Source organism: Netta rufina, assembly GCF_964035555.1.
Source record: "Netta rufina genome assembly, chromosome: 4".
Taxonomy (NCBI): domain Eukaryota; kingdom Metazoa; phylum Chordata; class Aves; order Anseriformes; family Anatidae; genus Netta; species Netta rufina.
In genome coordinates, this window is record NC_140127.1 from 41,393,292 (window position 1) to 41,410,664 (window position 17,373).

The following is a 17,373-nucleotide window of genomic DNA, read 5'->3' on the forward strand; positions in this document are numbered from 1 at the left end:
CATCAGCAAACAGGAAAGAAACACTTAGTTTTCAAAAGAAACAGGCTTTGAAATCTCAAGCTCCTGTACTATATAATATCTTAAAGGTACTTCACTTCAAGTGCATCATCCCCAAAAGGATAATTGAATTAACAAAAAGCACTTGGTACAGACACAGTACAGACTTACTGCTCAAAATATTATGAGATAAATATTTCAAATATCTTAAACTATGAAATAAATATTTAAAACACATCTTCCTTAGAAAATTTAGATCCACTTCTTTGTTTTCTCCCTGTTCTTCTGCATGTATAATGGCAAAGTAAACAAGTGTGTGGAAAATAACATTCACAAAACTGTAAACACATCCCTGCTTTTTGGTGAGGTGGTTTTCTTCAACCACTTTAAAGATATTAGCACGTTCCCCAGTATACATTAATAACATCAAAATGCCTTGAAAGATAAGATTTGTAAGATTTAAACATTTTGACTTCTCAGTAAGGTTATAAAGTAGAAAATTCTTCTCACTTCCTTCTATCCACATTACCCCTAAAAATTCTGAAATAGAAAATTTTTCACATCGATAGCTCTTGCTTTACATATCATAAATGACAAGTTACACAAAAGGTGCCTGGTGTTCTATATGGTAACACCAAACCAGAACACTACCTATTGATGATCATATATATCCTGCAAAGTACTACCAGGATCAGCTTCTTCTAATGTAATGGAAACTTACAATACTGATGAACACCTGACAATTTGAGAACTTGGTAAAGAAAAATCCCTTTGAGACTGCTGACTGAACCACTAGCAGAAGCTAAAATACAGGCTTTATTACGGACATTGTAAACAAGAAATATCTATCATTTACCTTTCTCTAACCCTGAAGACCCTGGAGGAATTTCCTCAGTCGGATCAGTGATTGGTTCTGGTGCAAGATTATCAAACTCTTCCTTACTAATGAGATTTAGCTTCTTAAAGTTCTCAATCTCTTGCTGAATTAGAGAAAACAAAGTGTAAAGAGAACACAATGGTTATCATCCTGAGGAATGGGTGAATTTCTTAAGAGAAAATAAGCCAGAATTCACACACAACAAATCACACACAGCCAGTATACTTGGTATAATGAAAATGGGAGTCCCTAGATACAGCTTAAAAAAAAGCTGACATAAAAAAGACAATATACAACATTCTAATGACCCTACTTGCTAAAAAAAAAAAGTTACGCCAACAAATCAGAAAATGGAAGCCAAAGTCATTCACATATAATTTTTTACAGAAGAAACAGATATGACTGAGATCCTGCCCCTTTTGCCAAGACCAAAACAGTCTGTCTTCTGCAGCAATTGTGACAAGGAAAGCAGTTTGGGGGAGCAGATGACCTGCTTCTATCCATAGGCTACTTCTAAAGAAAAGCCAGTACTTGTAAATAATGAAATAATGTTCAATTTTTTTTTTTTTTTTTTTGAATGGTAACAAACTGAGGACTGAATTTTACAAGATGAGTGGCAGCATCTCAAATCACTAGTGGTCCTACTCAGCTGAAAGTGGGGTGGGAGATGTGTGCATGTACACAGTATAGGAGAAAAAGTGTTGTTTAAATTGTTAAGAACACCACCACTGCAACAAAGTAATTTCTTTTGCTGTGTGCCATTTCTCACTGTCCTGTTCCAGTTTGCTGATTTTCCTGGGCCATTTTCTTTGTTGTAATAATTGCATATTCTGAATTCCACCTTTACTTCATACTTTCATTCTCAACATTCATTTTTAACTTTGTCAGATCCCTTTTGTACCTTTGTTTTTATGCACAGATAAAGGTCCTTCCCCTCACCATTCAATCGTTGGGTAACTTAATATTTTCTGTGTGCTGATTATCTGCTAGTAATACAGCAGCACTGCCTACAGAGACACCACTTACTGGGCTTACATTCACAAAAGAAGTGGTTTCTTCCTAAATCAAGAGCAGCAAGTGACAGGATTGCAGTGTTCCCAGTTGATCTCTGCCTACAAAGTGCTAGAGTTCAACTTGTCTGTATTTTCATAGCTGTTTAATGTACTTAAAAACAAAACCACCAATCTCCTTCCAAAGATTTGAAAGCCTCAAAGATCAGGGGCCCAAAGGTCAAAGATGAAGAAAATTACCTTCATTGTAGTGTCATTTTCACTCTGCTCCATCCACAAGTCTTGTTCGTAATAGTATAAGCCATCATTAATAACTTTAGCAAGTTCTGATGTAATTTTTGCATGACATACATGGTTGCCAGTACGATCTTCACCACAATGTTTTCTCATATATGGTGGCGTCTGTGTTACAATCAAAATCTTGTTTACGTCCTGATCATCAATTTCATAATCTGAATCGCTGTCTGACCAATCAGTAGGTTTATTCTTACAACCTTGAAGCTGTTCCATCTCTTCATCAAACAAAAAATCAAGTTCTTCTTGTTCTTGTTCCTCTGAAGGTGGGGGTGGCTGTTGTTGATCTGACATTTGATCAGGTACAGGAACACATTCCTGAATAAGAGAAGGTGAAGCTTTTTATATTTGAACTAGATAATGATTATCAAAATGGGAGCCAAATAAAACATAATAAAACATTTTCAATAAATATGAGAACAATTCTCAATGCACAATACATTTTTCAATAATGAACAGATACAGCTGTCCATCAGAAAAAACACAGTATTTCCTTTTCATTGTAGCGAGCTTCAGATGAGCTTCTAGAGTGAGAAGTATGCACATTAGCAGTATTACGTTATCAAGCATCATCTATATTAAGATGTGAAAAATCCTGCTTTATAGTATAACCTGAAAGTGGGCAGGTCTTGCTTCTTTTTTTTTTTTTACCTTTACTTTGACTGTGGATGTATGATGCCTCTTCTTCACTTCTATCCAAGGTTCAGAGTCCAAATCAGGCAAACTTGTAGACAATCCTTTAGACATCATCTGAAAATTATTTGTTTCAGTGTTTTCCTTTGGACTCAGCGAGCTTCCTATTCTTGGAGAACTTGGTGCAGACTCTAGCATTGGAAAACAGTAGTTCAAATTCCTGTTGTTTTTGTTTGTTTACTTAAATTATTGCATTGCTCTTTCCTTTAACTGCAGCTACTACTGTTCTACCTCTGGGGTTGAAGTTAGCATTGATCAGCATAACTTTTTGTTTTCAGAGGTAACTTTTCATAGTTCACTCATCATTCCAGCAGAAAACCAATTTAGCAAGTTCTTTACATGAAAATGTATCTAACAGTGAAATAAATCATCTGTTATTCAGAAAACAAGAATTCAGTTATCAGGGATGTGTCTTCTCTACACCATCCACCAGCTCTATGGATGGGTGCTTAGCTCAGTCTTCACTCTTCCCATTCACTTTGAGCCACCATTTTTGTAAAAGATTTACTTGCCAAGTGCTGTCCACAGACAAAGCCATATTCATAACGTGAATGAGATCCCCATCCAAAACCAGGGCGCACCAAATAGAGTTAACTTTCAGCTGCTCTCAGAATGACGTGGATTTCACAACTAACTTACGATTACTTCTACTACTATTGGTAATACTAAAGGACTATAGGTCATCATAATTTATTCTGGACAACAGTCACAGCCATAGCACATAGAAAACATTTTTATTTACCTCATTATCAGCCGTGCCAGCCCCATGACTTGGCAACTGTATGGTTGCCAGGGATATCAGCTGCAGAAGCCATTACCAAATGCACAATTTCTATTATGAAACCAGTATTAAGAGGAAAACTTCCTAAGCTAGATTGACAGCCCTAAACTTAAGTTTCTGTAAGACAAATCCTTTACCAGTATGAGAGCCAAAAACTTGTCCTGGTATGAATTCTGGACAATTGATGAGCTGAGAAAAGTCCGTCCGTGGCAGACTGCATGGAGGAGGACCTGGAATTGGCCACTTCTCTGGATCAACCCTTTTTCTTATCCTCTGATCCACCGTTTCAACTTCTGTGCTGTCCTTCAGGGCCTGTAGGACAAACATATTACAACTTTAAAAAAAAAAAAAAAAAAAGGTACATATCCAGCACCTTCTTAGGTCTGGGGAAAACAATTAACTCTTTACATAGTAATTAATAAAGGAAATTCAAGCTTTTGTGCTTGTTTGCCAACATCACTCTATTTTTTTTTAGTACAGGTGTTGGTAACCTTTTCAGTCCAAGAATATCTACCCAAATTGTGTTTTCATTTCAAGTACCACTTCCTGCCACTTCCCAACATGCAACCTCTTTCTCGTGTGAGGGCACTAAACCCACCTTTTTCTAGCTCTCCTATTCACACTGCTACTTCCCCAAACTAAACCCCAACTCCATGTATTTTCTTCTTCATTCTAAACAGAGCTAAAAGACTGTACAGAATCGGCATGGTCGAGGTTGGAAGGGACCTCTTGAGATTGTCTAGCCCTCCTGCTGAAGCAGGGTCAACCATCTTCAGCAAGTTTTTGAGCCAGGAATGGAGACCCCACAACCTCTCTGGGCAACCTACACCAGTGTTCAACCAACCCACAATATGTTAAAAAATAAAAATAAAAACATAAATAAATAAAAGCAACAAGTATTTTCAAGTATTTTTCCAGTATTTTTGCAAGCATTTTTCCTTTCTGATGTTAACACGGAGAAAGATACAGGAAGTAAGACCCTTGTACTTCAAAGTAGTTGAAGTATAAAAAGATAATTTTCATTTCTCAGTCTAGGTCTCCACAAACGCTTGCAAATGTGTTGCCTATTTTAGATTTTACAAAAGAATGCTTCCAGTATTTCTTGGACTGGCTTATTTAAATGTGACTTAAGGTAACTACATAACAGCAAGGCACTCCTCCGATGAGCAACATGCCAGAAAGGCTCCTACCACACCTGAATGAGTCTGCTACAGGGCAGAAAAGCATCTCCCTGCAGCAGCATGCCAACAGCTGGCTCAGGGACCAGGCAATGCAGTTAATGACAGGGTCAGCAGGGAGTTGGCATTTATCTTATCAGAGTCGAGGGAAATAACACAATAGGAGCCAAACAGCAAGTGAATTGTGGAGAACAGTTTCCACTTTTTTTGCTTGCCAGCAGGGTTTACAATTTGGACAGCCTTGCTATTGAAAAAGTACCTCTGGACCTGAGGAAAATATTATTGCCACTGAAGGCATATAGCATAGTTCAGGAACACACTGTTAAAGTTACTTCAGCTTTGCAAAGTGTGTTATGATGTAATTTAGACTCATTCTAGCCAAAGAACAGACATCTGTAACAGCTGCCCCTCAACATCTCCTCCCCCCTTTTGTAGCTGAACTCCCAGAATGTTTATGAGCAGCAAAATTAAGCACTTCATGCAGCATTCTGCTCTCAATTTGAATGGGAACATGCAGAAATCCATACCAAAAAAAAATCCAAAACTTTTCCTTTTATAGCCTGTTTACAGGATCCTTGTCATTACAAGCAGAGAGGATTTCTTTTTAACTTCGTAGTGCTGAATTTAAACGGCAGTATAAAATTAAGCTAAGCAAATTCCTACGCACATACTTATCAATTATTTTACCTCCAAAATAAGCATAGCATTTGTAGTCAGAGCTTGCACCCGGTGGAAGCTAGCAATCAATGAAACAGGCAGAAATCCTTGTTGGTCCATCTTTCTCCTCAGAAAGAAGTCTCTTTCCAAGTTTTCTGTGCTGAAATAATACTCACTAGAGGAAAAAAAGAAAAGATGCAAATATGAACCTATTGTAAATTTAAAAAAAAAAAAAAATCCTAAAACAGTAACCTAGATATTCCTTATTAAAGTCTTCCACTAAAAATAGAGCATATTTTGTCACCAGCAAAATTGTTCTTTCAACAGGTATATTACTATAAGCAAAACTTACAGGAATAGCATGCACGCTCAACATCTTAAGAACAACTTTTGATCCAGTACTGCACACAGGGATATAAATCAAAGCCTCATTGCAACATTTGCATATATGAACTGCATAAGGAAAGACTATGCTCCATTTCTTTCACCCGTTCCCCTTTATTACTTACATGACCAGAAGGCAACAACATTCTCTTAGCCTCCATATATATGAAGGACAACTACTGCTTACAGTCAGGGCATAAGTTATTCCCATACAGCAGTGTCAGTGCACCTTCATCCTCAACTGTATCTTTTCTTTTCTCAGTTTCCAGTACATTAGAAGGTTTAATTTTCCTATCTGAGTGTTGAGGCACATATATACACTCTGAACCATTACTTCAAGCATGCTTGTGGGAAGACGAGAGAACAAAAATAGTAATTTTGTATTGTTCACGAAACTGCACCAAACAGCACAACAGTTCATGAAGAAAGGTAAAGTCTAAAAGAATAAAAGATACTTAGTGGGTAAGGAGAACAGGAACAATGACCATTAATGAATCTGACAATACCATAGAACAAGAGAGACAAGGGACAGAGAAATAGCAGAAACACATCATCTTAAAAAACAAAGTTGCTGTATGAAATGCTACAGTTGTCAAGACGTTTTATGCTTAGTGATGAGAAAAAGTAAAGAATTCAAATCATGATCTGACACAGAAAGCAAGGGAATGAGAAAACAACCTATGAAAAAATAATGGAAAAAAAAAATAATGACAACTAAGATCTAGGCCTTTCACAGGGTTTACAAATCATATCATAATTTAGCATACTACATCCAAGGAATAGTACTACTCATCAGGTTCAGGAAAAAGGAGGTAGTGAAATATTTAATGGAGAGATGAAGAACAATTAAAGTTCCGTGACTTAAAAACAGAGGTAGTGAAAAATAAAACAAGAGAGCATTAAAACACTGAGGGGGAAAAAAAAAAAAAAAAAAAGAAAAAAAAGAAAAACCACATGCAAATATAAAGTTAATTCTAATTCCAGCAAAGAATAAAATGCTAAGTGTCTCCACTGAAGTTGGGCTCAAGGCCAACCAAAAGGAGAGGACTGTGATGCCATCATTGACCCAAGGAGAAGCTTGATACCATTTCTTTTTAAAAGTTTTGGTAGCTACAGAAACTTGAAGCAAAAGCTGTCTATAAGAAACACTCAGCTCCAAGACCGAATGAATGCAAAACCCTTGAAGTTGGGCAATAAGATGTATGACAGATGAAAACTGCCATTAATTCATAGCAAACAGAGAAGAGAATAACACTTTCAGAGAATTAAGCTCTTACTCAGAACTAAACGAGTTGATCAGTGAAGCAACTGTGCACAAAAGTTTCTTTCAAGAATATTCTATTTACTGTTCTGAACTGCTATGTTTCTTTTCCCCTCCCAATCTAGAAGATAAACAAGTACAAAAGCCATATCAACGTTGTACTAATGTTACCTTTACAGGCATACAGTAAAGGTAAAATCTTGTATTGATTCACCTAGTTAAAAATTCCACAAGCAGAAATGGACAATGACTGAACTCGACTCAAACTGCCTCACTTGATGTCCATCATTCTAGAAAAAGGAATTTGAAAGAACATTAATCATAAACAAAGACAACGCACAAGTTTGCTTCAAGCAGAGGGAAAAATCTGAACACACATACACCCTCCAGCTTTGCTTTTCCTTCTAATTTTCCTCAGAATCCTTTTATTCTTGAATTGATGCATATTTGGATGCGCATCCAAACTTTTATTTATTTGCTTTTAAAAGAAGAGGACTTGAACAGAGATCTACTGTATATTGCAGACTGAGGAGTTGTTAGGCACTGAAATTTTTCAGGCTATTTCAGTCTATAATTAAAAGTTTTAATGATATTGTATATGTAGTATAAATATTCCTCTTGCACATCAAGCTGGTTCTTGGGACAAGCATAAACTTCCTGATAGGAGCATACTTCTTACAGTAATTAAAAATCAACTCAGCTGGACACAGTTTCTAACATTTTTCCCTATTAAGCAGGTAAACACTTCTAAAATTCAGCAATAAGCTACTGAAAACATTCTCACTTCTTTGATATATCCTCACTTATCTTGGACTCCATAAGGAACTCCAACACCTAACAATTCCGGGTAGCATTACTTTGTTATACTTCCTTCTTTGGCATAGTCACTTCAATATTTTAGAACTCAGTTACGAAAGACAGACCAAACCACCTCCATCGAGAGGCTAATAATATGCAACTGATGAATACAGTCAGCTTCCCATTGCTTTTGTAATACGAGAAATGGACAACACTTTTTTTTTTTTTTTTAAGGAGCATGAAAACAGTGAAGCTACACTCTAAACCTGCACAAGAATCTCTCTCTCTGTCACGAGAAGTTAACTCCATAACCAAAGTGTAGGTTTTAACCAGACAAGCAACCGATGGCTTTAGTTAGCCAGCCATGCCAAGTCTTTCATGGACACCTGCCAACCTCTTTTTGCTAAAATAAAACACAAATATAACCAGAAGTCAGATGTGACCAATGCTGTAACTGACATTTTTCTCAGCAGAGGGGGACATCATCATGTCCTACCTTAGAAGGTCTGGATTCTACACTGCATGCCCAGAAATCTGGCCAACAGTGGAGTGTCTGTGCTCCTCCCTCACTTGTCTGAGGACAGTGGAGGCCGATTATCCTGACATGGGGGTACATGTCCACTGTCAGGTCTCATAAGGGCCTGGCAGCAAGAGTAACAAAAAAGACTGCAATAGAAGCTTTGAAGTTGATAGCCACATGCCACATACTTTCTGCCCTTAAAGAGGCCTTTTTCTTCCTTTTTGCGTCAACTGTAACAAAAGAAGCAAGAATAAAATAAGCAAGTTGCTTTATGGGATACAAGGGCAATAAAAAACCACCACAAAGGCATCACAGAGAAATGCCGTTGCCAAGTACAGAAGATGAAATATCAGCCAGTGGTGGAAACTGTCTCTTTAAAATGAACTAGTGGTTTCCAGGCCCTTTTTGACATGTCTCCTGGTGATAATCAGTCTTCCAGATGGTTTCTCATTCCTAATGGTGTACACGAGAAAGTAAACATTTCAGATTATTGAAAAATCAAGTATCATTGCAAAACTGCTCTTTCAGTTGAATGTTTCAAGTGAAACACTCTGAGAACATAAAACTAACAAGACTTCTCAAAATGAAATTGAGAGCAAATAAGGGGAAATTCTAGCTACATCGCCCAAGAAGAGCTTTATAGGCAAACAGACCAACAGTACTCAAAAACACGAGCTCAGAGACATCGTAACTCAATTACATGACAACATAAAAATAGTGCTATTTACCATAAATCAAGAAGGTATATGAATTAGAGCACGCTACAGCACAAGATGCAAAACAGCTTCCTTAAAACTCCTCCCCGTCACTCAAGCTTTTCCACCCCGCTTGTGAGTAAGTTCTAACAGACACTGCTAACCATCAGATCAAAAAGAAATTGGAAAAGTCTTCATCTGCACCATTTTATGGATGATAACTCACTTCAAAGTGTTTAATCCTCATCTTAAATTGATCTCTAAAAATGTCTGTACTTTAAACAATCTACGTACATTTGACGTTTTATATATTCTTTGAGAAGCGTTTCATCCACAGAATACATCTGTACTCCTGTTCCATCATCGTAGTAATACATCATACTAGCACTAAGCTCAGGTTGAAATGCTTGGTCAGTTCTTTCACCATACAGTTCTTGATAACCAGTTGAGTAATATTCAACGTTCACTTCAAAATAAAGGAGAAAGGAGAAAAGATGAAAATTATTAAGGTCGGTACACAGACATCTTAAGACACAAACATGACACACAGCGCTACTTTGTGATTTGCTTCCAACACCTGATTTAAAACAAACAAAAAACCTACTCAAGCTACTTAACTAGATTAAGCTACAAAATATATGTTTCACAACCACTCTAACTTCACATGAAAGCATTAATATTATAAGCGTAGTTTTAAAATGTCTGCTAAGCATTTATTTCTTTGCATACTTCTAGGGTTTCCTCTGCCTCGTCCTCTTCCTCTGCCTCGTCCTCTTCCTCTGCCTCTGGAGAATCCTCGAACGCTGCCACCCTCACTTCTCACGCTGCACACTTCATCGTGATCATCTCTCCTTTCTCTATCACGACGCCAATCTTTGAAAGAAAAAAGCATAATACAACCATAATTAAATATCACGGTATAATCAAGTAGTCTGTGATTTATTCCTAGGTGTTAACACAAAACATTGCACTGAGAAGTGTCCCTCACTACCTTTTGGATGCTCAGAAAGGCTGAAGAAAATGACACTGCAGAATACACAACTGGCGTCAACACAGAGCTCCCAGCTTGTGCCCAGGCAACCCGCCAAGACTCAGCCATGCTGGCTGGAAGCAGAAGGTCAGATCTGAAGCTTCAAGGGTTAAAGAGGAAGGTTTGCAGAGCAGTGCCTAAGGGTGAGTGGGCAGGAGCTGCTAGCAATAAAGAGCAAATGAGCTTGTCTGGCAGTCAACCTCAAATGCTTCTGAAGCAACTGGACGCTCTCATGCCAGCTCAGGGATCACAATACCTCTGATGGGCATGGGATAGGAATGTGTGATCATGCAATTCTCCTTCCAGGCACGATAATGCACTCTGCTGCTGTGGACAACTCCCAGCACTTACGGCAAGCTACAAAGAGCTGCTAGCTCTTGATAATCCTGCTCTGGGGAGGATTTCCAAGGGGGAACCTCCCTTTTGTTCCCAGAAGCAGCCATCTGCCACTCCCCTGACTCAGCCTTTTTAACAGCAATCTTTATTCTCTACGCTTGCCCCCAGACAGAGCTTCTACCTTAAAGAATTTTTGGTTTTATGTTTTTATTAACACATGCAAATCTAAGATGGTTCTGTAATAATCAGTGTAAGTGTTTCATTAATAAATGCGTGGGTTTTGGCGGGGCAGTGGAAATAGAGAAGAAAGGAAGGAAAGCAAGCAGGTCCACGCAGACACCAGGCCTTGACTCCACTCACCACAGGACGGCTATAGTTCTCCTCACCTGACCTGGCTCATATGAGGAAGTGAAGCCCTCACACACACCCTCACATCCTTTCTTTTTTTCTTTCTAACAGTCTTTGGGACTTCTATCTTTATCCAGTCAACCTTGCTGTAAGTATATTTAAATTGTAATTGGCTAATCTTCCAGATTCAGGGGGAACCCACTGTCAGAAGAACAGCTGGGGACACAGACCCTATCTGATGAAATTGAGAGGTGCTAACTTGAACAATAAAATTGTATCTTTAGTCTTTTGTTATTAGGAATCCTATTTTACTAGTAACTATTTCTAAGGAAGCTTGCAACAACATACGTATGCTTGTACATTCAAGTTCCTCTATTTTATCTTCTGTCAAGTATGACTCTGAATTTAGGAATATCATAATCTGCATGTGCCTCTCATTGGGAATTTGGACCCCAGCCTCTGAGCTCACTACCCTCAACCTTGGAGATTCCAAATGTGGCACTGTTTGAAGTATTTTCCCAGATCAATTTCATTTTTGCATTGAGTGTCCCTGTGTCTCCTAGACGCGTGCAAAAGTCCTGCAAAACACTTTCAAGAGCTAACGCTGTATTTAAGCCTAAGCACTTTTTTTCCTTTGCTTTAATGCATATAGACAATGTTCCCAAAGAACGGGGGACATTTTATGTTCTCTCACACTGAAACTGATCTTAAATGACTAGAAACTTGAGACAGAATTTATGCTACAAGTTTCTGGTCATTTGACCATACAGTTCCTGAGAAATAATTGCTGGAGAAAAGCAATACACTAATAAAAATCCTCCCCCTGCCCCCTTGCATTCTTCAGACATCCGGATCACACCCTTGTATCAACGTTCCTAAAATGACTCCATAAACGAATCTCATCTCAATAGCGTCCAGCATTTATCGTGATAATGAGCAAAACATTAAATTATTAACGTACATTGTGATTCTAAACTTAATTGCAAATATACAAACCAAAGAATTAAGAGTGTGACTAAGATATCTGCCTTCTGATAAGCAATGTTCAGAACACCTGAAGATCAGAGGCAGTACCAGCTGTGATGCTTCATCCCCTCTGTTATGCTCATACAGCTTTTTGCAAGACCATGCTGAGAAATAGGTTGTGGAAGTGGTCCAACTTAAAGGAGAAAATGGCATCAGAAGAATTGCCAAAGCAGAATTCAAAGGGTAATTCAATAAGTAACTGCTCTGGCAGCAACAAGCTATTGGAACAGGAATAGAGCAGGACAGAACAGCCACATTATGAAAATATTATCAGACTTTCTGCATTGTGAAACTGTGGCCCAAGACTTAGTAGTTAGCCACAAGGATAAAAATATATGACACTGCACCAGCATATACTGTAAAAATGCTGTTTCCAAGCTCTTGTACTCAGCAGAGTCAATGACTGAGACATTGCAATTCTGATGAATATGCAAAGAGGTTTAAGAAATTAACAGTAAGTTTTAAACAAAACTTTCTAACTTAAAATTCAAACATCAAACTACACTGCAATTTATTTGTTTTTAAACATTATTGGCAAATATTAAGAGTAGGGGTTTTGTGTTTTTTGTTGATTTGTTTAAGTACTAGCAAAGTCAAGTTTCAACATAAGCTGCAAATCTAACACCTACTCTCGTGATATTATCCATCAGAGAGGGAAAAAAAAGAGCAGCATAGCACTTCCAATGTGTCTCACTCCCTCATTTGCTACAAACCAAAGAGATTGAAAACTACTTACTTCTTGTCTCATTCCGTCTGTTGTTATGAGGTATTAACTTGTTTGTTTCCAGCTGAGATCTTGAGCTACTTCGAGAGCCTGGTCTTTCTTGACTATCTGACCGTACATCATCCAAGTGAAGTGGCAGCCATTTCTGCTTGTTACCTTGAAAAGTTAATATTTTAGTCTTAGTTATAGTACTGATTAAAGTTTCAGGTCCTGTTCCAGATCCTATATAATTCTTCTTGTAAAACTATTAATAACAGTTAATTTCAATGTTTAAGAAATAGGAAAAGCATTGTATTTTTAGTATATAATGACTAAAAATAATAAATGCAGTAAACAACTTCTCAAGCTGAAAGGTAAACTTACTTTAAGCAAAGAAAATGAAAGTGAGTTTATATTTTATTAACAAACTTTTAGATGTAAGCTCCATTACCAAGAATTTACAGCTACAAGTACGACTAAGCATCAAATACACATACAATAAATTCATGACTGTATAATTTCACAATTTGCATATGAAACATAAGGTAAAAATTAGCGTATCAAGTTAAGCACTGAAATAAAGATTTCAATCACCAACCTAAGCACTGAAATAAAGATTTCAATCACCAACTGTAAAAATTTTCCTGAGAATTTAGCTGTGGCTCAGTATTTTTACATCAAGATATTCCGATTAAATTCATGAATAGGCATCAAAAATGATTAGCAAAACCATATTTTTTTGAAGGCTGGCCTAAAGTATCCACTAACCATTTATTTAGTGATAATATTTGCTGTTCTACACTTGATTGGTATCATGGCTTCATATCTTTGTAGCCAGGAAACATAAGCAAACACATAACATGCATAATCCACACTGGGGAAAAACACGGTTTGTACTTGTGGAATGCTTTGCTTTAAATTTTCACATAGACTGAAATAATTAAAAGCACTATAGCATTTTTTTTTAAATACATACTTTGCGAGATTAACAAATCTAATCAACAAAGGTATTTAGGATCTGAAAATATTCCAGCAGGGAGTCAAGAAATAAAGCATCTGATGGCAGAAATATACAACTACCTCAGTTCTGTCCTTGGCCCCACTCAAGTTTACTGACCAAGACAAACTGAGGTTTGTTTCTTATTTTTTATGCAGTAGATTGGATCAAGGGGAAATGACTAACCTGGTTTAATTCTCCAGCAATCTTTTCTAATAGCAAAATATGAAAATTAAAGTAAGATGCATAGTATGCATATGCATACATACATGTACATAAATGTATGAAGTTATACGAACACAGTTCTGTCTACTCAGTAGATAAAGATGTGAGACACCATAATGGAATGAGAACATGGTATTCTGGAGATTCTCTGTCAGAGCTTCTCACATCTCTAAGAGATGAACTGAACCCAGAATTACTACTTAACTAAACAGAACACTCCAAAACCTGAAAAAGAAGGCTTGTTTTAAGCTTCCTAACATATATATAACACAATATAACCTGTTATCACCTGGAAATTGAAAAACAAAGTTTCAAGTCATTAAACTAGAATTAATGTAACTGTATCAAAGATGAATTATTGCTTTACATGTAGCACCTAGACCAACCTTTTTTCCTTTGATTATTAGTTTGACTTTCATCTTCGCTGATGTTATCTCCTGGAACTTCTGTCTTTGCCTCCAGGTTGTCCTTGGTTCCATTATTGCCTTTTTGATCAGATTTCTCCTCCTTGTCTTTTCTATTTGTTGGCTTCTTGTTGTGACTTACAGTCTTACACTGCAAAAGATACTGGTAATTATTTCTGACAGTACAGCTACCAATAGCAAAACATGCAAGTTTCCTTTACGTATTGAAATTCCTTTACTATTAGCTGTTCCCAATATCTTCAGGAGGGTGAGTTTTAACAACGGTGTTTTGCAGAGTCTCATTTTACATAGCTGTATTTTCTGCTAGTCTGGAAAGACTATAAACAAGAATTTAGATGGATAGAAGTATTGTTTTGGTTTTTAAACTGAAGATGTAGAATTGTGGAACGCACAACAATCATGTTTCCCTGCCTCAAAACTGACATTCATCCCATGGGAAAGAAACACTACTTTACTAGTACCTACTGTTCAGACTGATTATCTTTAAAAAGCTGTTCTTACAGAATATTGAATGTATTGCCTATGTGACCTTCTGATTTACCAATCCCAAAAGCATGCCAAGTGTCCATGTAAACTGTAAGGAGCCACGGTTCTTAGAATCATGGAATCGTTCAGGTTGGAAAAGACCTCTGAGATCATCTAGTCCAACCCCTGACTTAGTACTAAAGTCCACCACTAATCCATGCTGAATTCTACATCTACATGTTTCTTGAAGACCTCCAGGGATGGTGACTCAACCACTTTATAGTTGACACTGGGCAACCTATTCCAATGTCACACAAACCTTCCAGTAAAAAAATAAAAAATAAAAATCTCCTAATATCCAACCTAAGCTTCTTAACTCTGCTGATTATGTTTCACGAAATCAGAACATAAACCAAAGACCAGAGGATGCGGAAGTGTATGACTAGTTCTTTTTCTCCACATCAGAATACGCCATTTACTGGGACCTGTTTGCCTCTGAATAGTGCCAGCATACTGCAGATCATCACTTCTTGGAAATCCCATAAAATAGCAGGTTTCAAAGAAGGCAAAATAAACAGCCTTTCAGCAAATAGTGTAAAACTTCATTTTTGCAGAAAACAGCAAAATTAAACTTCACAAACATTTTTGCCAAACAAAAAGAATTCTCTTATGTTGTGGAGACTGCTTTGAACTTGCTGGAATACATATAGTAGATACTGCGGTACTATCCCATATCCCGCAATTAATTTGACTACAAAACCTTCCCTTAGACAAATCAACTGAGATTAAGTACAAAATAAACGTTACTTGATTTAACAGACCCTACATGAATTTCTGTGATTAAATTCTCACACATCCAAGTCAGCAAAAGGTTAATTAACATCTATGCAATACAATCTAGACCATCTGGTAAAGCAAAAAATCATTAAAAATACTCTTAAAGCAGACTATTTCAGAAAATATCATATAAGTATATTCTTTTGCAATGTGATTAATGTATTGATCTCATCCACTTTGGTTAGTACTGTGCAGATGTTATTTATCATATCAAAATTAAACACAACCAAGTAGACATTAAAGCACTGTGGTATTACAGACAGCATGAAGACATGGGTACATGTTTTTCTAAGTCACCAAATTAAATATCTCCCACCCTTAAAAAAAAAAAAAAAAAAAAAAAAAAAAAAAAGCTAAAATAAGCATATTCTAGACTTGGTCATAAATCAACATTAGCATTTAAAAATATTATTACAAGGATATAAAATGTAATTCTTTCAATGCTACTCAGTCCGTCAGAGCTAGGCTTGGTAGATCCTCTCCTTCTGTGAGGACCGGAATATTACCAGTAGAGAATATAACGTATCCTTTATGATATTGATCACCCACTGTCTTCCTGTGAGCAGTGGCAGTTAAAACATCTCAACAATTGACAGGAATATTGGTGATGGAAGAGCTTACAAATACTAAAGAAAAATCAATTTGAGGCTCTTACACAAATCCTAAACCTCCATGGGGTACACACACTACAATATTTTAACTGGCATTTCAGCAACCAAATGACTGTTAATTTATTCGAATCTAATCTATTCAGATTTTGAAGATTCTTCTAACAGTTTCAAAGATCTTCTCTGAGATCCTGTAGAACAAGATACCAGAAGCAGCAAATTCTACCTAGAAGAAAATGTACTGCTGTGACAAATCTACAGATATCTAGAATTTTGACCTGCCACATGAAATGCCTTATTAGACACCTGTGGATGTTTTGTTGCTGATACGACAACAAGGTGTAACTTACTCAACCGAGGGAGAGAGAAGATGTTAGATACTAAGCCCACAGGACAAATGAACAAATCTTCTGGTTTCCCTCACCAAGAAAACAGTCTAGCATCACAAGGATGATGCTAGAACTAAAGCAAAGACCAAAAATGGTACCACATAGCTTAGAATAATCTATACTTCATTGTTTCAAATAATACAGCATAAAAGAGATCTAAGATATGTTATATACTTACCACTTGAGATAAAAGTAAAAATTTGATAGAATTGATGCTAAGGACAGTCAACAGGAAAATATATCCTTACTCCATCCCCACTCCTCTGATAACTCCCAAGGCAACTTTGCACAAAGCATGCCAGGCACAAGGGAACACACCATCTACACAGTCCCAAAGAATACATACTGGCCTTCTTTCTTGTCTGTTCACAAACTTCCAAAGGAGAGGAAAATGGATATAGAAGCTTGAAAATGGTGGAGTAAATACGGCACCATTTTTATTTACATGTGTACACACACCAGTTAAGCTAAGAAGAATGTGTGTGTGCATGAGCTTGTGAAGGATTCAGAAATTCTCATACCAATACAGAGTCAAGCACAGACCAGAATTATTGACAACACTTCTGCTGAAGCCTGAGAACACCCAAAGTACATTCTGAGGGAAATAATATTAATCACAGCAGCCAACATGATTTTTAATAAAACAATAACGGGGATAACAAAGAAAACTTACTTCATTATTTGCTATTTCACTTGGTGTTGGCCAGTTTGTGATATCACCAAAGTCACCAGTCTGCAAAGACAATACACAGGTTATACTACTTCTTCACTTTATTCCTTTTTAACACATGGAAGATGTCTGTCATAAGTCAGATGGCAAGACTATACCTTTGAACAAA

The 17,373-nt window shown here is 37.0% G+C and overlaps 1 protein-coding gene across 1 annotated transcript in view; it reads right to left on the bottom strand.

The window, feature by feature from the left end:
* Positions 1–17,373, bottom strand: part of LARP1B (La ribonucleoprotein 1B) — a 33,861-nt gene that overhangs the window by 7,514 nt on the left and 8,974 nt on the right. Inside the window, exons 3-12 of the mRNA XM_084286351.1 lie at positions 17,208–17,267; positions 14,197–14,365; positions 12,622–12,765; positions 9,875–10,018; positions 9,440–9,611; positions 5,518–5,662; positions 3,790–3,964; positions 2,830–3,002; positions 2,125–2,496; positions 854–977 (exon numbers count right to left, since the gene is read on the bottom strand). Coding sequence (XP_084142477.1) covers positions 854–977; positions 2,125–2,496; positions 2,830–3,002; positions 3,790–3,964; positions 5,518–5,662; positions 9,440–9,611; positions 9,875–10,018; positions 12,622–12,765; positions 14,197–14,365; positions 17,208–17,267 — 1,678 coding nt within the window. The remainder of the gene's footprint in view (positions 1–853; positions 978–2,124; positions 2,497–2,829; positions 3,003–3,789; positions 3,965–5,517; positions 5,663–9,439; positions 9,612–9,874; positions 10,019–12,621; positions 12,766–14,196; positions 14,366–17,207; positions 17,268–17,373) is intronic.